This window comes from Theropithecus gelada, chromosome 14 (genome assembly GCF_003255815.1).
Source record: "Theropithecus gelada isolate Dixy chromosome 14, Tgel_1.0, whole genome shotgun sequence".
Classification (NCBI taxonomy): Eukaryota; Metazoa; Chordata; class Mammalia; order Primates; family Cercopithecidae; genus Theropithecus; species Theropithecus gelada.
Window position 1 is genome coordinate 17008091 of NC_037682.1, and position 25241 is coordinate 17033331.

Below are 25241 nucleotides of genomic sequence, written 5' to 3' on the forward strand. Positions count from 1 at the left end.
ATGACCAGAAAAAATTATACCTCACTGACTGAGTTCATCCTATTGGGATTAGCAGACACCCTGGAGCTTCAGATTATCCTTTTTCTGTTTTTTCTTGTGATTTACACACTTACAGTACTGGGGAATATCGGGATGATCCTCCTAATCAGGATCGATTCCCGGCTTCACACACCCATGTATTTCTTCCTGGCTAACCTGTCCTTTGTGGACATTTGTTACTCAACCACCATCACCCCAAAGATGCTGGCAGATTTATTATCAGAGAAGAAAACCATCTCTTTTGCTGGCTGCTTCCTACAGATGTACTTCTTTATCGCCCTGGCGACAACCGAATGCATCCTCTTTGGGTTGATGGCCTATGACCGGTACGTGGCCATATGTCGCCCGCTGCTTTACTCCTTGATCATGTCCAGGACAGTCTGCCTAAAAATGGCGGCCGGGGCTTTTGCGGCAGGGTTGCTGAACTCCGTGGTCAACACTAGCTATGTCAGCAGTTTGCCATTCTGTGGCTCCAATGTCATCCATCATTTCTTCTGCGACAGCCCCCCACTTTTCAAGCTTTCTTGCTCTGACACACACTTGAAGGAAACTATCTTTTCCACTTTTGCTGGTGTAAATATGATCGGGGCTCTGCTTGTCATCCTCACGTCCTACTCATACGTTCTCTTCTCCATTTTTTCTATGCATTCAGGGGAGGGGAGGCACAGAGCTTTCTCCACGTGTGCCTCTCACCTGACAGCCATAATTCTGTTCTACACCACCTCCATCTATACTTACCTGAGACCTAGCTCCAGCTACTCCCTGAATCGGGACAAAGTGGCTTCCGTATTCTACACAGTGGTGATTCCCATGTTGAATCCTCTGATCTACAGTCTCAGGAATAAGGAAGTAAAGAAGGCTTTAAAGAATGTATTCACCAGGAAAAGAATCCCTTCATTTCTGTGATTGTTTGACTAAAAATCTGAACTAAAGAGCATATTTTAGTTACTTTCAAATTCTAGTTCATGCCTACATTTTTTATTAGAATATATTCTCATTAAATACATTCTGCCAATACTCAAATATTTGTATGCAGTTAGGGATAAAGCAAACTACCCAAACTGATGAAAGACCAAGGGACCTTTACTTTATAATCATTCTAAATCTTCACTGAGTTCTCATAATTAGGGGCTTATTTTAATTTATATCTTGACTACATGAAGAAAGGGATTAAGTGTTTGGAAACCAAAGCCACAATGTCACATGATGCTGTCCATATACAATATTTTGATTATCCATTTTTTGTATTTTTCTCATTTATTATCTGTAACAGATTGCTAAATATCACAGACAATAGAAATATTTTGAATTAAAATATAATTCCCCTTTTTAGGTGGTCATATTGTTACTTGGCGGGTTGCTTAAATCAAATTTTAAGACTGTAGTGTTAACAGACACTGATTTCTCCACCTTTTCTGTCTCTCCCCTTCCATACAAACCTACAATCATTAAAGTATTCATGTTAATTTTTACAGAAATGAACTATTAGAAAAGCTACTGTCTTATCAGAATGCATCAATTACAGCTCTTCTTCCATTCTCATTTATTACTCACAAGTTTTTTTTTAAGCCCCTCTGCTATGGCCTGAATGTTCCCCTCAAAATTTATATGTTGAAACTTAATTACCAATGTGATAGCATTAACAGGTAGATTCTTTAGGTGGTGATTAAATCATGAGAATGAAGCCCTCATGAGTGGAATTAGTGACCTTACAAAAGTAGTGTGAGAGAGCTGTTTACCCCTTCTGCCATGTCAGGAAACAGCAAGGAGACACCAACCACCTTTGAAGCAGAGAACAAGACGTCAAGCACCAAATCTGCTGGTTCTTTGATCCTGGAATTTCCCAGCCTTCAAAACTGTGAGCAATACATTTCTGTTACTCATAAATTACCCAGCCTAAGTATTTTATTATTGCAGCCCCAGTGAACTAAGCCACCCTATACTTCCTTTCTCTTTTCTAGATTAACACATACACACAAGCCACAAGCCACAGGCACACACATTTAGGTGTTACAGGGTTGAATCGGTATATACTTTCAAAAGAGGTAGATTAATGGTCACTGAATAAATCTGATATTTTCTTTAAATACGTTCATCAATTTTCTGTATACAGAAACCTTTATTAGTTAGAATAAAATAAAAGTAAATTGAAATCAATATTAATATTAAAGCTAAGCATTATGAATAGGGAGATAAGGAGTTGGCTTCGTAGACATGAAGAGGAAACTGAATGATAACCAGTGCTTCCTAAAGAGACAGCCATACTTATCTGGAGTTTCTGAAGGAAAAATTTTCATGGTCTTTGCCTTTGCTGCTGAAGTTATACCAGATAGAAGTGGTGATGTTCTCATCATCTGACATGTGGACACAGCATACATTATAGACTGTCATAAAGAGGTCATTCAGGTGAATTTCATAAAAACAATCATATTTTCTTGCAGCCAAACCGAGTTGGCCTAAAACGGACCATTTGAATCCTAAAAGTAGTTCAATGCATTTATGTAAAAATGTTCCGAGTGTATTTTAAAATTTTATTTAACCTAAAATAAATTTAACTTGTAAAAGTATTTTAAACTCTTAATTATTATATTGGATGTGATTTTCTAATTCCCTTCTGTCTTTGGAATCTGACAATGCTTGCTGAATACTTTCTTATGAATTGAATATGGATATTTTTGTCTCTTTACTATCTCATTTGTTTTATGATTTTGTAAGTTTCCTTGTGTTTACTTTTGCTCGATTGTTTAATGTTACCACATTCCAAAAATATACAGCTATATCAAGATGGATTAAAGACTTGAATGTAAAACCCCAAATTCTTTTTAAATAACTTGAAGAAAGCCTAGAAAATAGTATTCTGGCCATAGACCTGGGCAAAGATTTCATGATGAAGTCTCCAAAGACAACTACCACAAAAACAAAAATAGAAAAGTAGGGCCTAATTAAGCTAAAGATCTTCTGTATAGCAAAAGAAACTATAAACAAAGTACGCAGGCAACCTACAGAATGACAGAAAATATTGCAAGCTATGCATCTGGCAAAAGTGTAATATCCAACATCTATAAGGAACTTACACAAATCAACCAGCAAAAAATAAACACCTCCATTAAAACATGGGCAAAGGACTTGAAAAGACATGTCTCAAAAGAAGACATACATGCAGCCAACCAGCATATAAAAAATACTCAACATCACTAATGATTAGAGAAATGCAAATCAAAACCACAATGAGATACCATCTCACACACCTCGAATGGCTATTATTAAAAAGTCAAAAAATGACAGCTGTTCGTGAGGCTGTGGAGAAAAGGGTATATTTATACACTGCTCATGGGAATGAAAATTAGTTCAAACATTGTGGAAAGCAGTTTGGAAACTTTTCAAAGAATTTGAAACAGAGCTACCATTCAATCCAGCAATCCCATTATTGAGTGTATATCCAAAGGAATATAAATTATTTTACTAAAACAACACATGTAAACTTATGTTTATCATAGCACTGTTCACAATAGCAAAGAAATCAAATCAAACTATTATACATACTCATCAGTGGTGGACTGGATAAAGAAATTAAAGCATGTGAACATCATGGATTACTATTTTGTCCTTTGTATGGCTGCATATGATTCCATAGTGTACATATGCCACATTTTCCAAGAAACAAAAGCTAAGAAGGGTTGGCAAGGATGCGAAAAAAGAGAACCTTTATACGCTGTTGGTGGGAATGTAAGTAAGTACAGCCATTAAGGAAAGCAACTTAAATGTTCCACTTAAAGGTACAAATAGAACTACCATGTAATCCAGCAGTCTCCTTTATGATATATATCCGATGAAGTGAAAGCAGAATTTCAGAGAGATATCAGCACTCCAACATTCACTGCACCATTCGTCACAGTAGCCAACATATGGAAACAACCTAAATGTCTATCAATGGATAAATGGAGAAAGAAAATGTGGTATAGGCATACAATGAAATATTATTCAGTGACATAAAAGAAGGAAATCCTGACACTTTCAACTATACTGATGAACCTGGAGGGCATTAGACTAAATGCAATGAGCCAGGCACAGAAAGACAAATACTGTATAATCACACATGTGTGTGGTATCTGAAAAAGTTGAATTCATAGAAAAAGAGTAGAAAGGTGTTATACGCTCTCCGAGGGAATGTGGAGGAGAATGGGTAGATGTTAATGAAAGGGTATAATCTTTCATTTACAAGATAAACAAGTTCTGGATAGTTAAAATACAGTGCATAAGGATATGGATATGTTAATGTATTTGATTGTGATAATCATTGAATAATATGTACACATATGAAGTCAACACATGGGAATATCTAATATGTTAATTTGATAATATATATTTAATGTTTTAAATAAAAATAAGTAACATTAATAGAAAATGTTTAACAGAAATTTTACTTAAAAGCTTTTGATAGTATAATGTGATGAGTACAGTAAAAATAATTTATTGTACACTAAAACTAACATAATATAATTGAATTATAAATCTACAGTAATCAAGAGCAGCATAGAGTTCAGAAATATATCCACATATATACAGCCAAAACAATTTCACAAAATACCAAAGTAAATCTATATAAAAATGATGGTGTTTTGAAAGATAGTAGTGGATAAATTGAAAATTAATTTTTGATAAAAATTAAACGAAAAAAGAAAGAAAAAAAGAAAGGAAGGAAGAAGTAAACCACAAATCCTTTATTAAACTGCATATCCAAATATAGGGGAAAATGATAGACCTAATTTAAAACTTGAAACAACAGAAAACTGTCAAAAGAAAAACAGAGGAAAATATTTTTGACCTGGAGTTAGGAAAATATTTCTTAGACATGACACAAGAAAACACAAACACATGAGTAAAGCCTCATAAATTCCATTATACTTCTTTGTATTTAATTCCTCTCCTTCCTCTAGTCCCTGCCAACCACTGGGAAACCACAGATGTGATTTCTGTAATTCTTTTCCCCTTTGTAGAATATGATCTAAGAGAAATCATACAGCTTGTAGCCTTTCAAGGCTTTCATCCTTACTATGATGTTTTAAAATTGAACTATGTTGTTGCTTTTATCCCTTAATTTGTTTTTTGTGGGTTTTTATTTGCCTTTATAAAAAAGAAAAGTCCAAAGCAATGGACTTAATCATGGGCTACAAAGTAGTAGTCCATTTCCTTATGTAACACTAATTGATAGAAAATGAGATGGTTTCCAAATAAGAGCCATTATAAATAAAGTTTGTCTTTGTATCTACATATTTGCTTCACTTAATCGAAATTACCATCTGCTAATAAAAAGCTACTGTCAAAAACTGCAAAGTAAAGGCATGAACTGAAAACATGCATTGTCAAAGTGCATATGCATTAAAGGACTTGTATCCAGGATATAAAAGGAACTATGAAAAAACAAACCAACAACCAAAGAGAAAAATTTCACAGACATTTTACCAAAACAACAAAAAATAGAGATAGCAAGCAAACATATAAAATGTTTACAATGATTAGTTGTTAGGGAAATTCAGATTAAAACCACAAAGAGAAATAATGACACACCTATTAGACTAGGTCAAAAATTTAAAAGAAAGAAAATGCCAAGGGCTGGTAATGATTTGGAGCAACGGGAACTCCCAGATATTGCTGTGTTGATACAGCGCAGTACAATGTTGTAAAAGTTTGTGAGTCTCTTAAATAGCTTATACTTCCCATATGATCCAATAGACTTCCAGTTATTAGCCAAGAGAAGTTTAAAAACTATATAGATACAAAGATAAGCTTTATTTATCATGGCTCTTATTTAGAAACAATCTCATTTTCTATCAATTAGTGTTACATAAGGCAGTGGACAACTACTTAGTAGTCCACTATTAAGTCCATTGCTTTTGGACGTTTCCTTTTTATAAAAGTAAAAACAAAACAAAACAAAAAAACAAAAAAAGTAAAGTGATAAAAACAACAACATGGCTGAATTTCAAAACATAGTAAGGATGAAAGCCTGATTTGAAAGGCTACAAGCTGTATGATTTCACTTAGATCATACTCTACAAAGGGGAAGAGAATTACAGAAATCACATCCATGGTTTCCCCTTGATTGTCAGGGACTAGAGGAAGGAGAGGAATTAAATATAGAGAAATATATAGAATTTATGTGGTTAAATGAACTATTCTGTCTTAATTGAATTAGTGGTTACAAGACTGTATGTGTTGTCAAATCTCATCAAACTGTAAACTTCAGAGTGAAAGTTTTTTTCTAGGAAAGCTATACCACAATAAATCTGGCTTTGAGAAATTAATGCTTTCTAAGGCCATATTGTACCCATTTAAACACTCATGAATTACAATATTTTTATTCATTGTTCTTTCTGCTTCTTCCTGAATAAACTCCTTTCAAAACTTCAATGAAAACTGCTAGTTCATTCTAATTTTTCAGTCCTTGCATTTTTAGGGTTTAATAACATTGATCTCTTCTTTTTACATAGTATTTTCTTCTCTCCTTGAGTCTAACAAAATTCATGTATTGAGACTGTATTGTGTTTTCCCTGTCTCTCTTAATTCACAGTTGAGTTTGCTCCAATAAAAATTATTTCACATACTTTCATTTCTTAAGTTAGGTATTCTTATATGTATAACCAAATACATATTGAAAATATAATTGGTGGTTATCAATCATGGCATAGTTCTTGATGGCATTGTATTAGCCCATTCTCACACTGCTAATAAAGACATACTTAAGACTGGGTAATCTATAAAGGAATGAAGTTCAATGGAATCACAATTAAGCATGGCTGGAGAGGCCTCAGGGGACTTACAACCATGGCAGATCTAGCAAATCTATAGCTTCATCTCTTTGCAGGATCAGAATCACAAATAATAACTGCAAAAACCAATGTTATTTCAAAATCATAAATATATATTAATTTTTAAATCTATTGTCCTATGTGCTCAGGGTCTAGCATTTCTTTAAACATCATACAGTAGATATTTATTAACTACCCTTTCTCACTACCTTTACACAGGAACATAGCTGAATTTTAGCTCACACCTACAATAAGAAGGGTGCACACACACACTGAAATGGCACAGGGAGAGAATGATAGTTTAGTCATGCACTTAAAATAAGCTAAAAGTACAGAGAGAGAGTCAGTGTAGACAGACAATTGAAAACTATTTATTTTCCAGAGATCACAAACCACTTTATGATGTAAGACTTTCATAATGTCTGATTCCACACATCTATATGTGATCATATTATATTTAGTATTGTTTTGAGACAGAGTTCCTGCCTGTAGAGAATTGACTCTGTAATTAATAGCAATAATCTACTCCCAATGGTTCTCTTGTCTTCTTGGAGAAAAACAAAATACAAGTGCAGTAACATGTATTTAATCATAAGGCATCTTAAGATTTTACCAATAGATAATTCAATTTTCCATTGCATTTTTTAAATTAATATTTCTCCTTTTATTTTTAAGTTCCAAATAAGAACCTCTGTAAAAAAGGAAAATAATAATTACGTAGGTAAGTAGCCATCTGCGGAGGAAGTTTTAAAGATTGGGTAATGTTATTAAGTAAGGTGGATAGGTACCCTGTTGACTGCTTCTTGGAATTACATTCATAATGGACATTGTAGTATAACAATCATTTGATTTGCTTTTAAAACTTTGCTAAACTATTTTTAAGGATACAATAGATGTCAAAATATTGATTATTTGAAATGGTCACTGTTTTTGCTGTTTAGGGCTACACATAAGCCATTCTCAAGAGATAAAGTATGAATTTTAGAGTTTAAGAATGTACAGAGTGGTTTTGAAAAAATTTTAAAAAAATGTATTTGAGCTAAATTCACATACCAGCTCTAAGAATGGGAGAAATTTTAACAAGAATATTTTTATTATTTTACATTTTGGATGTGGGCTAGCATGGAAACAATAGAACAAAGTATTTGCCTTTGCAGAAATAGAGTATGTGGACTTGAGCCAGTGATTTGAGAAACCTACAACTCCAGTTCAATACAATCAATCATTTATTACATGCAAATGCTTATCCATGGGTCCCCTAATATTCTTCTTACTTCAGTTAGTCCAGTAATTATGACATATTATTCTAGGTTTTTGTTTATTTCTTTGCCATATGTGACTGTCCTATCAACACTTCTTTTTTTGTTTGTAAACTTTTAGAGAGGAAAATATTTGCAGCTAATACAAAGTTTACACAAAATATATTTCTCATAAATGACCAGAAAAAATTATACCTCACTGACTGAGTTCATCCTATTGGGATTAGCAGACACACTGGAGCTTCAGATTATCCTTTTTCTGTTTTTTCTTGTGATTTACACACTTACAGTACTGGGGAATATCGGGATGATCCTCCTAATCAGGATCGATTCCCGGCTTCACACACCCATGTATTTCTTCCTGGCTAACCTGTCCTTTGTGGACGTTTGTTACTCAACCACCATCACCCCAAAGATGCTGGCAGACTTATTATCGGAGAAGAAAACCATCTCTTTTGCTGGCTGCTTCCTACAGATGTACTTTATCGCCCTGGCGACAACCGAATGCATCCTCTTTGGGTTCATGGCCTATGACCGGTACGTGGCCATATGTCGCCCGCTGCTTTACTCCTTGATCATGTCCAGGACAATCTGCCTAAAAATGGCAGCTGGGGCTTTTGCTGCAGGGTTGCTGAACTCCATGGTCAACACAAGCCATGTAAGCAGCTTGTCATTCTGTGGCTCCAATGTCATCCATCACTTCTTCTGTGACAGCCCCCCACTTTTCAAGCTCTCTTGTTCTGACACAATCCTGAAAGAAAGTATAAGTTCTACTTTGGCTGGTGTGAATATTGTGGGGACTCTGCTTGTCATCCTCACGTCCTACTCATATGTTCTCTTCTCAATTTTTTCTATGCATTCAGGGGAGGGAAGGCACAGAGCTTTCTCCACGTGTGCCTCTCACCTGACAGCCATAATTCTGTTCTACACCACCTCCATCTATACTTACCTGAGACCTAGCTCCAGCTACTCCCTGAATCGGGACAAAGTGGCTTCTGTGTTCTACACAGTGGTGATTCCCATGTTGAATCCTCTGATCTACAGCCTCAGGAATAAGGAAGTAAAGAAGGCTTTAGCGAATGTAATTACCAGGAAAGGGATCTCTTCATTTCTGTGATTGTTTGACTAAAAATCTGAATTAAAGAGCATGTTTTAGTTACTTTCAAAGTCTGGTTTATACCCACATATTTTATTAGAATATTTTCTCAGTAAACACATTTTGTTAATACTTAAATATTTGTATCCAGTTAGGGATAAAGTAAATTACCAAACTTATTCAAGACCATGGCATGTTGACTTTACTATGATTCTGTATATCTTTGTTAGGTTCTCCAAAATAATGAATATTTTTAAGTGAAATCTTGTCTAGAAAAACAAATGGAATCTATGTTTACAGACTAAAGCCACAATGATACATGAAACTGGAAATATAAAATAATTTCTATTATCCATTCATTTTTTCTTATGCATTATTTTTCACCATTTATGATTTTTAAGGAATTGTTAAATATCACATAGGTGAGAAATGCTATAAGTTTAATATATATTTCTCCTTTGTATTCACTGAACTACTTCTTGGAGTAATCAAGAGAAATCAAATTTTAGGACTATAGGTTTAATAGGAATTCTAAACTCTCCGTCTTTTACCTCCTCTCTCTCTCTCTCTCTCTCTCTCTCTCTCTCTCTCTCTCTCTCATACACACACACACGTGCATGAGTATATTTAAAGAATCTGAGAGTTTGTGCCAAAATACGCTATAAAGAAGACTCTGATTAGTATGCATCAATTACAGCTCTTCTTTTATTCTCTTTCATTCTGCTCCAAATTTTCTAGCCCTGTCTCTCCCTTTCTTTTCTTGAGACAGACACACATTCAGAAAGACACATGCACACATGGTCAAGCGCTGCAAAGATTTTAAGCATTGCGTAGTTGCAAGTGATAGATTAATATTCAATGAATGAATCTGACAGATAGTCTTCAAAATAAGGTCTTGGAATTTCTGTTCACAAATTGTTATTATGCTATCTTTTCTTACCATTTGACATTTTCATTTTACATTTGTTGAAGTTATAGATTTATACACACATTGATTGCTGTTTTTTTTTCACTCTTGTACATACATAAATGGGAAATAGAAAAGAATAAAGTGGTTATAGTATGCCTAAATTTTCACATTCCGAGACATTTTAAAAATATTTGTTGTTTAAAAATTTGTTTCAATTAAAAAACTGTGGTATACACACACAAAGAAGTATTTTTCAGCCTAAAAAAGAATAAAATCCTCTCCACTGCAACAAAAATTGATGATATTGCAGGTCAGTTATTAGGTGAAATAAGCCAGGAGCAGAATGACAAATATTACATTTGTAGGAATAAAATATATTCCTTATATGTAGGAATAAAAAAGAAAATCTTGGCCAGTTGTGGTGATTCACACCTGTAATTCCAGCACTTTGGGAGGATGAGTCAGGCGGATCACTTGAGGCCAGTAGTTTGAAACCAGCCTGGCAAAAATGGTGAAATCCCATCTCTACTAAAAATACAAAAATTAGCTGAGTGTGGTGGTGTGTGCTTGTAGCCCCAGCTACTTGGGAGACTGAGCAGGAGAATCACTTGAAACTAGGAGGCGGAGGTAGCAGTGAGCCATGATCCTACCTCTGTACTCCAACCTGGGCAATAGAATGAGACTCCATCACACATACACACAAAAGGAATCTCATGAAGGTGGAGAGTATAAAGGTGGTTAGCAGAGGCTAGGAAGAAAAGGGGTGGATGGGGAATGAAGAGGAGTTGATAATTGGGTACAAAAATACAGAAAGATGTAATAAATGAGTTCTAGTGTTTGATAGTACAGTACAGAAATTTTAGTTTACAAGAATGTATTGCATATTTCCAGATGGCTTGGAAAGAAGCTTCTAACTTTCTCATTATGCTGGTTTTTAAGCTACTATCTTTCTGCTCCAATCACACCCTTCCATACCCTTCATTTTGAGGCTAGATAAATCATTTTTTTTTTTTGAGACGTAGTTTCTTGTTGCCAAGGCTGGAGTACAATGGCACGATTTCAGCTCACCTCAACCTCTGCCTCCTGGGTTCAAGCGATTCTACTGCCTCAGCCTCCTGAGTAGCTGGGATTACAAGCATCCACCACCACGCCCAGCTAATTTTGTATTTTTAGTAGAGACGAGGTTTCTCCCTGTTGGTCAGGCTGGTCTTGAACTCCCGACCTCAGGTGATCTGCCCACCTCAGCCTCCTAAAGTGCTGGGATTACAGGTGTGAGCCACCACGCCCAGCCCATGCTGCATTTTCTCTGTTGTTTGTTTTTGAGCCCAGAAATAACTTCTCACCTATATGTTCAAATGATTTTTAACATGAGTGCCAAGGAAATTCATTGGTGGAAAAGCAGTCTTTTCAATAAATGGTGTTGGAGAAATTGGATTTCCACAGAAGCAGAGGCTAGGAAGAAAAGGGGTGGGATGGGGAATGAAATCCTGTGATTTGCAGAAAAATTGAAGAAACTGGAGGTTATTATGTTAAGTGAACTAAGCCAGGCACAAAGAGACAAATGTCGTATTATCTCACTCATATGTAGACCTACCAAAATTTGATTCCATGGAAGTAAAGGATAGAATGGTGGTTGCCAAAGACTGGGATGGGATGGGAGAAAGGGAGCATGAGGAGTGTTTGGCTTATGGGCAGAAAAGTACAGAGAGATAGAAGGAATAAGTTCTGGTGCTTGATAGCACATTAGGGCAACTACAGTTAAAGATAATGTGTTGTATATTTCAAAATAGCTGGAGGAGAAGTGTTAAGATAATGCCAACACAAATAAATGATAATAGTTTCAGGTGATGAATATCACAATCACACTGGATGTGATCGTTACACAATGTATCCACGTATTAAAATACCACATACAGCTCATAATTATGTATAACAATTATATATCAATTAGAAAAATATGCACGTTACCTTGTGCAGGAGGTTCTAGCCAGTGCAACGAAGTGAGGGAAAGTAAACTTGAAAATATTAGAGGATAAGTTGCTACTTTAGGTAAGTGTTATGAATGTTTACCTAGAATATCTTAAGGTACCTAAATATATAGATCAATGGAATGAAGTAAAGAGTCCAGAAAAAATATATATAAATCAGAGAATTGTATAATATATTGCATATTAATATATTTATATCATATTAATAATATATTAATAGTGTCTATTATCTTATATTATATATATAAGATAATATAGAGATAATTAGCTGATTTTTGACAAAGATGCTAGGATAATCCATGGGGAATGAAAAGGCTTTTCAACAAACCGTGCAAGAGCAGATATCTACATAAGGACTAAACGGACATCAAACTTGACTTCACATTAAATGCAAACATCCACTCAAAATGGATCATAGACATGCAAGTAACATCTAAAGTATAGAAAGGTCTAGAAAAAATCATAAAAGAAAATCATGGGGATATAAAGATTATTATACACTTCTAAAAGAGTACTGAGAAAGCATAATTCCTAAATATATGTATTAAATTAAACCCAAACTAACAGCTCTTTTTCTTCAAATAGTAGCATTAATAAAATAAAAGAGAAAACTAAACAGTGGTTAAAAATTATTTCTTAATATTTCTGAGTAAGAGTTTGTATACAAAATGTGTAAAGAACACTTGCCATCCAATCATAAAAAGACAATCCTGTAAGAAATAAATGAGTTTATTAAACACTTCAGCCAAAAATCACTTCTAAGTATTCAATAAGCACTTAAAAACATGCACACCATTTTATTCATTAAAGATACACGAACAAAAATTCAGAACTTACCAATGACTATGGCAAATTTGAAAATTTTAACAGTGTCAAGTTTTGGCAAAGGTGTAGAAGTATTTTTACTCTCATACACTGTTGGAGAGAATGTAAAAGGATATAAGTACTTCAGAAAACATATTGACAATTTCCTAAAATATAAATAAATTCTATAATATGACCCAAACACTTATCCAAAAGAAATGAAAATATATGTCAAATGTAAACCATGTTTATGAATACACACAGCCACTCCATGTACAATACCAAAACATGGAAACAATCAAAGCTCATCAGCAGGGGAATGCATAAGCAAATTATGGTATGATCATCCAGTGGAATTCTATTCTGCAATGACAATGAATAAACTATTGATATTTACATCGTAGGTATATACCCAGAAGATTGTAAATCATGCTACTCTAAAGACACATGCACACGTATGTTTATTGTGCCACTATTCACAATAGCAAAGACTTGGAACCAACCAAAATGTCCATCAATGACAGACTAGATTAAGAAAATGTGGTACATATACACCATGGAATACTATGCAGTCATAAAAAAGGATGAGTTCATGTCCTTTGTAGGGACATGGATGCAACTGGAAACCATCATTCTCAGCAAACTATCACAAGAACAGAAAACCAAACACCACATGTTCTCACTCATAGGTGGGAATTGAACAATGAGATCACTTGGACACAGGAAGCGGAACATCACACACCGGGTCCTATTGTGGGAAGGGTGAGGGGGGAGGGATAGCATTAGGAGATATACTTAATGTAAATGACAAGTTAATGGGTGCAGCACACCAACATGGCACCTGTATACATAGGTAACAAACCTGCACATTGTGCACATGTACCCTAGAACTTAAAGTATAATAATAAAACAAAATTGTGTGCACTTAGGTAGAAGGATCATACCACAAATAAAGAGGAAATATAAATTCAGATTTGAACTCACAGTAATGGAGATTTTTTTCAATAGTTAGAACATACACAGTGGATTGAAGTTGTGACATTATTTTCCTAAAAAATAATCAAGCTGAGGTTTTCTGACCATGTTTTAGTAGATTCATAAATGGATCTTTGCCATGGATATAAGTTTTAAGAATATTTCTGCTATGATTCTCCAGGTATAGGCATGATTAATAAACCTGTATTATACTGTGAAAAAATAGAGACTATAATGGGTGGAGTTGCACTAATTACAATTAGCTATTAAATACGGTTGTTTGAACCTATCATATACAATCTATATCAGAATAATGAAGTTGATGATGACAACCTGTATTTACTGAGATGATCTTGCCGTTGTCCTGATATGCTTTGGTACCAGGTGCTATTAATCCTCTGACTTGTCAGAAAACACCTGTTGATACTGAGTTCTACAGAAGCTTTCAATGCCACAAAAATAATTTATTAATTTTCAGTACTAGTAATCATAAGTAGTGTTTTTAGAGTTTCCATGTGGTTTTTGAAATAATTTAAATGGCAATAGTTACATTTTTAAATATTTGGACTATTTGCAAAGAACCTCCACAATACAAAAGGTCCTTTGTAGGATGCCAAGTGTTAAAAACAACCTCCTCAATATTACTAAAAATGGAAATTAATCTCCAAATTAACACAACAGCATTTCCATTAAAATTATGAATATGTTTTTAGGGAAAATATTTACATTGCCAATAAGCCTGTTAACTATTCCCTCAGAGTCTCTCAGAAATTAACATGTTTGGAATCCTTCAATTACTAGGTCCCCGGTGACATAAGAATGCATGTAAAAGCCCTTGGTTTTACTGGTGAAATGATTCCCTTAAGCAACTGGAAACAGTTCCTTCCTCAGTAAGTAGCTTCTGTGGTTACTGGACTGGCTTTAATGGTGCAAAAAAAAAAAAAAAAATCAACTTTTGTTGGTCTGAGAGCAAGAACCACTGATTTGAGTACAAATAGTTTTGAGAGTACATTTATCATTCAATACTGCACCAACGAGGTAATCTATCTTGTATCACCCTTTCCGATATAGCTTCCGCAGGATCTAAAATGCCTTTTGTTTAAATAAACCTTTTGTTACTCATAGGAGAACCGAAGCATAGCTACCTACCTTATAATTTGAATTCACTTATTTTATAACACAAGATTGTTTTGTTATATGTTTGGAAAGAACTTAATGAATCATTGTATTTTAATGAGATCTATTTGTTAATTCCTTTTTAAAAGTAAGAATCCAAGAATGACTGTCTTTTCCTACCACTATCCTCATGCCTCTTCTCTTCCTTTTGATGTTTCTCTAAATAGAATTTTTAGACTATAAGAAGGGATGACCAACGTGAAGTTGCCAAGAATACGTGCCCTGCATTTTCGGGAAGTATGTGAACCATAGAATGGTCATACTGTTAATATTCTCCCCATCCTCATGCTTGTTTTCATGGGCGTTGATTTCATACACACTGACTTTGAATTACACTGGTCAATTACATGTTGAATGATCTTGAGATACCAGCCTAAGCATTAATGTTTTCATCCAAAATACGGAGTTAATAATAAGAATCTTGTTTATAGAGAACCAGTGTATCATGTGGCTTTGGAGTCAGAATCTTGGGTGGTTCTAATCCTGTTTCCATCACATCCTAAATCTCAAAATCTCTGTTTCTTAGTTTCCTTCATCTATAAAAAAAAAATCATAATGATAGTAACTCCATGGTAATTTTGTTAGTTTTTTGGTGACTATTAAATGAGTTATAGGTAAAGTGTTAAGAATATTGCATTGCACATAATAAGCGTTATGCAGGTGACAATTATTGTTAGTAAAATTTGACAGGTAGTCCTAGTTATAAGCTAAGAATAAAATGGCAGTGTAGCAATCAAAACTAATTTTTGATGTTACCTACTGTATGTCAGTCTCTCTAAAGAATCACACATGGAAAGATAAGTAGGTAGATAAAGGGACAGAAAGAGGGGGAGATAATTTTCCCTATGTAATCCATACAGAAACACTATGAGATATTTATTATCATTGTTATAGTACATATTAGGATAATTTATATTAAGTTGCACAAGGTCACACAGCCCCCATGCAGCCAAGATGGGCATCTAATCAAATTACTCCTAAATTGAAGTTATGTCTTATATTTTCTAAATACCATGACTACTTTTCAAACAAGCAAAGTAAGAATAACCACAGTCCTACTGTAGTGCTGCATCTCATTCACACACTTTGAGGTGATAACATAAGGCAGCACTTTGAGCACGTGATTAACCCTTCTGATTATCAATAGGCTTCTCAGTGTCTATGTCATTGGCTAGTTTTATTGCTTACATGAGATAAACAAATTGTCTGTAGCACTGTCATTGTCATAATATGTATTATGTAAATGAGGCAGTGACTCAGAAATATTTTTAATTCCCATCTTGGCTCTTTCAACATGAACTACAGAGATTGATGCTTTGCTTGTTTTTTTGTTTTTTGTTTTTTTTAATGTACTTCCAAGTCTATCCTTCATGGCCAAAATCAAATTATTTGTACTTCAAAGTCAAGTTAAAAATGTTTATAATTGTGTAAGTGTTTTGAGACCTTAGAAGCAGTCTTCAACAGTCTTTAACAGATTTTCTGACTCATCACTTTGTATTATACTACCATAACAATAAATGTGACAATTGTTGTTTACTTATAAAATTTAATCAGTGATAATGCTATATACAGTAATGTTATTTAATTGGAAGTTAACATGTAACTAAATGTTTGGCTTACTTTACTTGGTCAGTCCACTAATGTTCATTGAGCATTTCCTGGAAGCCAGTGATTTCGATAAATGCCAGAAGTATAGAAACAAGTAGTTAACTAACTTTATCTGCTCGGTTTAGTATGTGAATAGGGTTTATGGAATTACACTAAGCTCTTTTCTGGAAAAATATCCTCAGAGCTGGTATTTACTGACATTTGTTTTTATTTCACTAAACCTGCTTTATAGTAAAAAAAAAAAAAAAAAAATTAGCTGGCATATTTCATTACACCACTCTATTCACTCAGTCAAGAGACATAGCATACCAGTATCTATCAAATCCTGAAAACAAAAAGCAGATTGTTCTAAAATTCTTATTTGAAGGAACATTCTGTAAGTCAGTTCATTTTTAATAATATACGTATTTTCTTTACTTAATATGATCATCAGTCTGTTCATTAATGTATTACTTTTTTAATACTCTAGGCCAGTTATTGTTTAATATTTTGGGTACAAAATAGTAAGGAACTCAAACATGATCCATGTGCATAGGAAGTCAACCGTTCAATGGAAGAAATAGTAATCAAATAAAATATAACCTGCAACCATTAAATATGATATTACTAAACTCTGAAATATATTTCTCAGAGTTTACAGTTCAAAAAAGTTTGAGCTTGCTTTTTTTATTGACTATTTTTTAAACAAAATAACTTTATAATTACAACTAGTTATTTTTCTTTTTTCATCAATAGAACATTTTAGGATATTAGAATTTCTCATAAAAGGAAAACAAAACAGAAGATGGAATTTACAGATGGAAACTACACCTTGGTGACTGAGTTTATTCTGTTAGGTTTTCCAACTCGCCCTGAACTGCAGATTGTCCTGTTCCTCATATTTCTGACATTATATGGTATAATTCTAATAGGGAACATTGAATTGATGCTGTTGATCAGGATTGATCCTCACCTTCAAACCCCCATGTATTTTTTCCTTAGCAACCTATCATTTGTAGACCTTTGCTATTCCTCAGTCATTGTTCCCAAGATGCTGGTCAATTTCCTCTCGGAGAATAAATATATTTCCTATTATGGATGTGCCCTGCAGTTTTATTTCTTCTGTACTTTTGCAGACACAGAATCCTTCATCCTGGCTGCGATGGCCTATGATCGCTATGTCGCCATCTGTAACCCTTTACTGTACACAGTTGTGATGTCTAGGGGCATCTGTATGTGGCTGATTGTCTTGTCATACATTGGAGGCAACATGAGTTCCCTGGTTCACACATCCTTTGCCTTTATTCTGAAATATTGTGACAAAAATGTTATTAATCATTTTTTCTGTGACCTCCCTCCCCTACTTAAACTATCCTGCACTGACACAACAATTAATGAGTGGCTCCTCTCCACATACGGCAGCTCAGTGGAAATTATTTGTTTTATCATCATCATCGTCTCCTACTTTTTCATTCTTCTCTCAGTCTTAAAGATCCGCTCTACCAGTGGGAGGAAGAAGACCTTTTCTACATGTGCCTCTCACCTGACTTCTGTGACGATCTATCAAGGGACTCTCCTCTTTATTTACTCACGGCCCAGCTACCTGTATTCTCCAAACACTGATAAAATTATCTCAGTGTTCTACACCATTTTCATTCCAGTGCTGAATCCGTTGATTTATAGTTTGAGAAATAAAGATGTAAAGGATGCAGCCAAGAAAGTTCTAAGATCAAAGGTAGATTCTTCATGAGATAAAGCATCTCAAGATACGTCTAATTTCTCAATCACGTACTGTAATTGGGAGTTTGCAAAAACCTTACCAGTACACACACACAACCTCTTATACTAGGGATTTTATCAAGCTCTTGGTTTAATTTAGCCAAATGAATTTCATAGTCCCAAAATATTTTAAAAACCATTTAAAAGTTTCAAAGTTGCTGCTAAACACTAGTCATACTACTTTTCAGTTATTACTAGCTTCAGATTTATGCTAAAATCAATTTCATCAAGTCATCTTAAAGGATATAGTAAATGTTTCAGAAAACTGTGCATTTATGTAGATGTGTGTATCTGTAGAGTATCTCAATTATAAGTATAGATTACTGGATACCTGGGTAAGAAAAGAAGTCAGATTGCTTTGATTTATCATTACCAAAATCATTACCTGGCTAGTGAGTGGCATATTGAATGAGTTGCTTAATTTTTCTATGCCTCACTTATCTGTAAAATGAGATGAATATTGTGCATATGCTATTGATTGTTTGATAGTGAATAGAGTTAATACAGTTAAGAGTTGAGAATAGTCCCTGGACATTTTATACACTTCGATGTTTTTTTGTAATATATGTTTTAAAACTATCTCACACTAATTAAAAAACATGTTATAAAATAAGATGATAGAGGCCTGAATGTTACAAAAGCAATAATAAAAAGCCAAATAAGATTTTTTAAATTGAAGGTAATAACATGTTGGTAACTTTCTATACCCAATGTATAACAAAGCAATTTGGAAACATTTTCTTAGTGGCTTGAACAATATAGGTTAATTACAATGCAAAATATTTGTTTTTCTATCTCTTTTTAAAAAAATGCAACAATGTATTACTGAATGTGTGGAATATTATTTGCTGGAATCTCAGAAAAAGAATACTCTCTCTAATTTATTATGCTGTCCTAACTGTGTCCTCATAGGGAGATCAGTCCAGTACTGTAGTGGAAAACCATGCAGGAAATGTGTGTTTGAAAACTGAAATTGAAGGATGTGTAGAAGGATGTGTATTATTGCAAAATCTATTTCAGTAACTAATATTGTGTGCTACAAATCACTATTATTTATGATAATAAGTGTTTACAAGCTATGAACTGGAAATATAAAAGTTTACAGTTATGTAAGCATATATCATTTTATTTCCTTTCACAGATATTGCTTTTTTCTTCACAAATTAAAAGTTCAGGACCACACTGTGTCAAGCAAGTCTATTGGCACCATTTTTCCAACATTATGTTCTCATGCCATGTCTCTGTGTCACATTTTGGTAATTCTCACAATGTCTCAATCTTTTCATTAATATTTTATCTATTATGAAGATCTGTGATCAGTGATCTCTGATGTTACTATTGTCATTATTTAGGGGCACAATGGACTGTACCCATAAAAGAGAGTGAACTTAATTGATAAATGTTATATATATTCTGACTGCTTCCCCAAGTGACATTCTGGCTCTCTCCCTTTCCTTTGGCCTCCCTATTTCCTGAGACACAACAATATCAAAATCAGACCAGTTCATAACGTTGCAATGACCTTTAAGTGTTCAAGCAACAGGAAATATTGCACATCTCTCACATTAAATAAAGAGTTAGAAATAATGAAGCTTAGTGAGGAAAGCATGACAAAAGACAAGCTGAAAACCTGTGCCAGGATAACTGTCATGTTGTAAATAGAAAGATAAATTACTGAATGAAATTTAAAGTGCCACTTCAGTGAACATGAATGATAAGAAATAAAACACTCTTGTTGTTGATTTGGGGAAAGGTTCAGTGGTCTGGCTTGAAGATCAAAACAGCCACAATAATCCATTAATACAAAGCCTAATGTAGAGCAAACCCCTAACTCTCTTCAGTTCTTTGAAGGCTGAGAGTGATGAGGAAGTCATACACAACAGAGCCCTCAGAAATAATACCACACATCTACAGACATCTGATCTTTGACAAACCTGACAAAAACAAGAAATGGGGAAAGGATTCCCTGTTTAATAAGTGATGCTGGCAAAACTGGCTAGCCATATGTAGAAAGCTGAAACTGGATCCCTTCCTTACACCTTACACAAAAATTAATTCAAGATGTATTAGAGACTCAAATGTTAGACCTAAAATCATAAAACCCTAGAAGAAAACGTAGGCAATACAATTCAGGACATAGGCATGGGCAAGGACTTCATGTCTAAAACACCAAAAGCAATGGCAACAAAAGCCAGAATTGACAAATGGGAACTAATTAAACTAAAGAACTACTGCACAGCAAAAGAAACCACCATCAGAGTGAACAGGCAACCTACAGAATGGGAGAAAATTTTTGCAATCTGCTCATCTGACAAAGGGCTAATATCCAGAACCTACAAAGAACTCAAACAAATTTACAAGAAAAATACAAACAACCCCATCAAAAAGTGGGCAAAGGATATGAACAGACACTTCTCAAAAGAAGACATTTATGCTGCCAACGGACACATGAAAAAATGCTCATCATCAGTTGCCATCAGAGAAATGCAAATCAAAACCACAATGAGATACCATCTCACACCAGTTAGAATGGCAATCATTAAAAAGTCAGGAAACAACAGGTGCTGGAGAGATTGTGGAGAAATAGGAACACTTTTACACTGTTGGTGGGACTGTAAACTAGTTCAACCATTGTGGAAGACAGTGTGGCAATTCCTCAAGGATCTAGAACTAGAAATACCATTTGACTCAGCCATCCCATTACTGGGGATATACCCAAAGGATTATAAATCATGCTGCTATAAAGACACATGCACACTTACGTTTATTGTGGCATTATTCACAATAGCAAAGACTTGGAACCAACCAAAATGTCCATCAATGACAGACTGGATTAAGAAAATGTGGCACATATATGCCATGGAATACTATGCAGCCATGAAAAAGGATGAGTTCATGTCCTTTGTAGGGACATGGATGAAGCTGGAAACCATCATTCTCAGCAAACTATCACAAGAACAGAAAACCAAACACCGCATGTTCTCACTCATAGGTGGGAATTGAACAATGAGTACAGTTGGACACAGGAAGGGAAACGTCACATACCGGGGCCTGTCGTGGGGTGGGGGGAGGGGGAGGGATGGCATTAGAAATGTACCTAATGTAAATGACTAGTTAATGGGTTCAGCACACCAACATGGCACATGTATACATATGTAACAAACCTGCACATTGTGCACGTGTACCCTAGAACTTAAAGCATAATAAAAACAAATTTTAAAACATTTAAGCTATCAGAGGTTGATTCCTGTGGTTTAAGGACATAAGTCAATTCCGTAACATAAAAGCACAAGATGAAACAGCAAGAGCTGATGTAGAAGCTACAGTAAGTTATCCTAATTGTTGATGGCTACACTAAACAGCAAACTTTCAATATAGAAGAAACAACCTTATATTGTCAATGACTTACATAAAACCTTCACAGCTCAGGCTGATCTCTTTTTAGAGGAAGCTGTGACTTTAAGTTAAAGCCAATACTCATTTACCACTCTGAAAATCCTAGGGTCCTAAAAAATGATGGTAAATCTTTTTTATCCATGCTTTATAAGTATAATACCAAAGCCTGGATGATGGCACATATGCTTACAGCATGGGTCACTGAATATTTTAAGCCCATTATTGAGACCTACTCCTCAGAAAGGAAAAGCTTCCTTTCGAAATATTACTGTTGTTTGACTATACACCTGGTTACTCGTCAACTCTAATGGAGATGCTCAAGATTAATATTATTTTCATACCTATTAAGGCAACATCCACTATGCTGCCTGAGGATCAATGATTAATTTTGACTTTCAAATATTATTATTTAAGAAATACAGGCTGTAAGGTTAGAGCTGCCATAGACCGTGATTCCTCTGATAGATCTAAGCAAATTAAACTGATAACCTGGAAATAATTCATCATTCTAGATGTCATTAAGAACATTTATGATACATGGAAGGCAGCCAAAATGTCTATATTAACAGGAGTTTGGAAGAAGTTGATTCCAATCTTTGTGGATGACTTAAGACTTTACTGAAAGAAACAACTGCAGAGGTAATGAAAGTGATAACCTGTTCGATGTAGCTGACATGAAAACAAAAAAGTTTAGAAATTACATAAATTTAATTAATAAAGATGCAGCAGGGAGAGGATTGTCTCCAATTTTGAAAATTCTGCTGTGGGTAAAACGCTGTCAAACAACATCACATGCCAGTAGCTTGTAGAAATCTTTTGTGAAAGGAAGAATTCTATTTTTAAATTTCATTGTTGTTTATTTTTTGAAAATTTTATCTGTTCATCAAATAAATGATGCGTTTTGTTTTTTATTTGTGGATTTTTTTAAAAAAATTTAAATTCAGGGAGTTCACGTGTAGGTTTTTTACATAGGTATATTGGGTTCTGCTGAGGTTTGAGCTTTAATAAGAACATCACCCAAATAGTGGGCATGGAGCCCAATGGGTAGTTTTGCAACCCTTGCCCCACTCCATTCCTCCCCTCTTTTTGGAGCCTCCAGTGTTTACTGCATCCATCTTTATATTTAAAAAGAGCAGGATTTGCCATATTATTCTTGTACCAGTTAAAACAGACTTTAAATCAACAATAATAAAAAGAGACAAAGGGCACTGCACAATGATATAGGGCTCAATTCAACAATAAGATTTAACTCTCCTAAATATATATGCAGCCAACATCAGAGAGCCCAGATTTATAAAACAAATACTAGTAGTCCTAAGAAAATAGATTAACAGCCATACAATAACAGTACGGGACTTCAACACCCCACTGTCAGTACTAGGCAGATTATTGGTGCAGAAAACTGACAAAGAAACTCTGGACCTAAATTGGACTCACAACCAAATAGACCAAATAGCTACCTATAGAATACTCCACCCAACAACTGCAGAACGTACATGCTTCTCATCTGTGCACAGAACATTCTCTAAAATTGACCACACCCTCGGTCATAAAGCAAGTCTCAATAGATTAAAAAACTGAAATCGTATCAAGCATCTTCTTGGATCACAGTGGAATAAAATTAAAAACCAATACCAAGAGGAACTATCTAAACCACACAAGTACACAGAAAGTCAACAACTGCTCCTTATTTAATTTTGGGTAAACAAAAAAATTAAGGCATTATTGCCTTATATTCAGAACTTGCCACAGCCACACCAGTTCTCAGCCACCATCACCCTGATCAGTCAACAGGCATCATTCAAAGCAAAACCTTCCTCCAGCTAAAAGGTTGTAATTTATCGAAGACTCAGAAACAGAAAGTCAAATAAAGCATGTTTTTGTTTATAGGTGGGAGCTTATTAATGTGTATATGTGGACATAAAGTGTGTAATAGCAGTCATTGGAGACTTTGAAGAGAGGAGGGTGAGAAACGATAAATTATGTAATAAGTACAATGTACACAATTTGAGTGATGGTTACAATAAAAGCCCAGGGTTCACCACTATGCAATATATCTTTATTGCAAAACTTGACTTGCACCCCTTAAATTTATACAAATTATGTATATATATGTGTGTGTGTGTGTATCTCAAATGGACAAGTTTTTAACTAGACTAAGAAGAGAGAAGATTCAAATAAATAAAATCAGAAATGACAGTGGAGAAACTGCAACTGATACCACAGAAATACCGAGGGTCATAAGAGACTACTAGGAACAACTTATGACAACAAATTGAATAACCTAGAAGAAATGGATAAATTCCTAAACATATATAATCTATTGAGATCAAATCATGATGAAATATACAATCTGAGCAGACTAATAACACATAAAGATCTGGAGTCAGTAATAAAAAATATTTGCATTAAATTAATGCCCATATCCTGATTGCTTCATTACTAAATTCTACCCAACGTTTAAAGAAAAACTAATACCAATTTTTCTAAAACTCTTTTATAAAATCAAAGAGGAGGAAATATATCCAAACTTATATTACAAGGTCAGCATTACCTGTATACCAAAACCAATTACTTTACAAGAAAATTATTGACCAATATCCCTGATTAACATAGATGCAGCAATCATCAACAAAATACTGGTAAATCGATACTTAATAGCGATTAAAAGAAGCGTTTATGATGATCAGGCAAATGTATCCCTGTTATCCACAGATGGTTCATGTCTACAAATTAATGTGATACACAACATTAACAGAATGAGGAAAAAGATATATTATCTCAAATGCAGAAAAGCATTTGACAAAATGCAATATCACTTTATGATAAAAACTCTCAACATAATAGACATGGAAGGAAGGCATCTCCATAATGAAGGCCATATAATTCAAGCCCACAACCAACATCATACTCAGTGATGAAAAGGGGATAACTTTTCATATAAGATAAGGAACAAAAGAAGAATGCTCAGTCTTAACTATTTCTATTCAACATAGTACTGGGACTTCTAGCCAGAGCAATTAGGCACACTCACACACACACACACACACACTCACATGCCTACACACACGCACACACACAAGAAAGAAAGAAAAGAAAAGAAAAATGAAAATAAATAAAAGGTATCCAAATCAGAAAGGAAGAAAAAATAATCTTTCCGGTTGAAGACCACACAATCTTATATACAGAGAACCCTAAGAACTTCACAGAAACCTGATAGAACTAATAAATGAATTCGGTAAACATGCAGGATACAAAATCAACATGACAATGACCGAATTTTGTTTTGGTCATTATTTAATTCAGGATTATTTCAATTATACTAAGATTCACTGAGTATATACTCATTGCTTTTATGCATATTTAGGTGCTTTGTATTTCTTGGCAAATTCAGTAGTTTCTATACTTATATTCTAGTGAGAA

At 34.4% G+C, this 25241-nt stretch overlaps 3 protein-coding genes across 3 annotated transcripts; all 3 read left to right on the forward strand.

The window, feature by feature from the left end:
* On the forward strand, positions 1 to 945 carry LOC112607045 (olfactory receptor 5F1-like). Its single transcript, XM_025358073.1, has one exon. It carries the CDS (start codon positions 1 to 3, stop codon positions 943 to 945), a length of 945 nt encoding a protein of 314 aa, XP_025213858.1.
* A 7337-nt stretch (positions 946 to 8282) lies between these two features.
* LOC112606989 (olfactory receptor 5F1) lies at positions 8283 to 9224 on the forward strand. Its single transcript, XM_025357976.1, has one exon. It carries the CDS (start codon positions 8283 to 8285, stop codon positions 9222 to 9224), a length of 942 nt encoding a protein of 313 aa, XP_025213761.1.
* An 8224-nt stretch (positions 9225 to 17448) lies between these two features.
* On the forward strand, positions 17449 to 18393 carry LOC112607330 (olfactory receptor 5I1). Its single transcript, XM_025358450.1, has one exon. It carries the CDS (start codon positions 17449 to 17451, stop codon positions 18391 to 18393), a length of 945 nt encoding a protein of 314 aa, XP_025214235.1.
* Positions 18394 to 25241: the final 6848 nt, after the last annotated feature.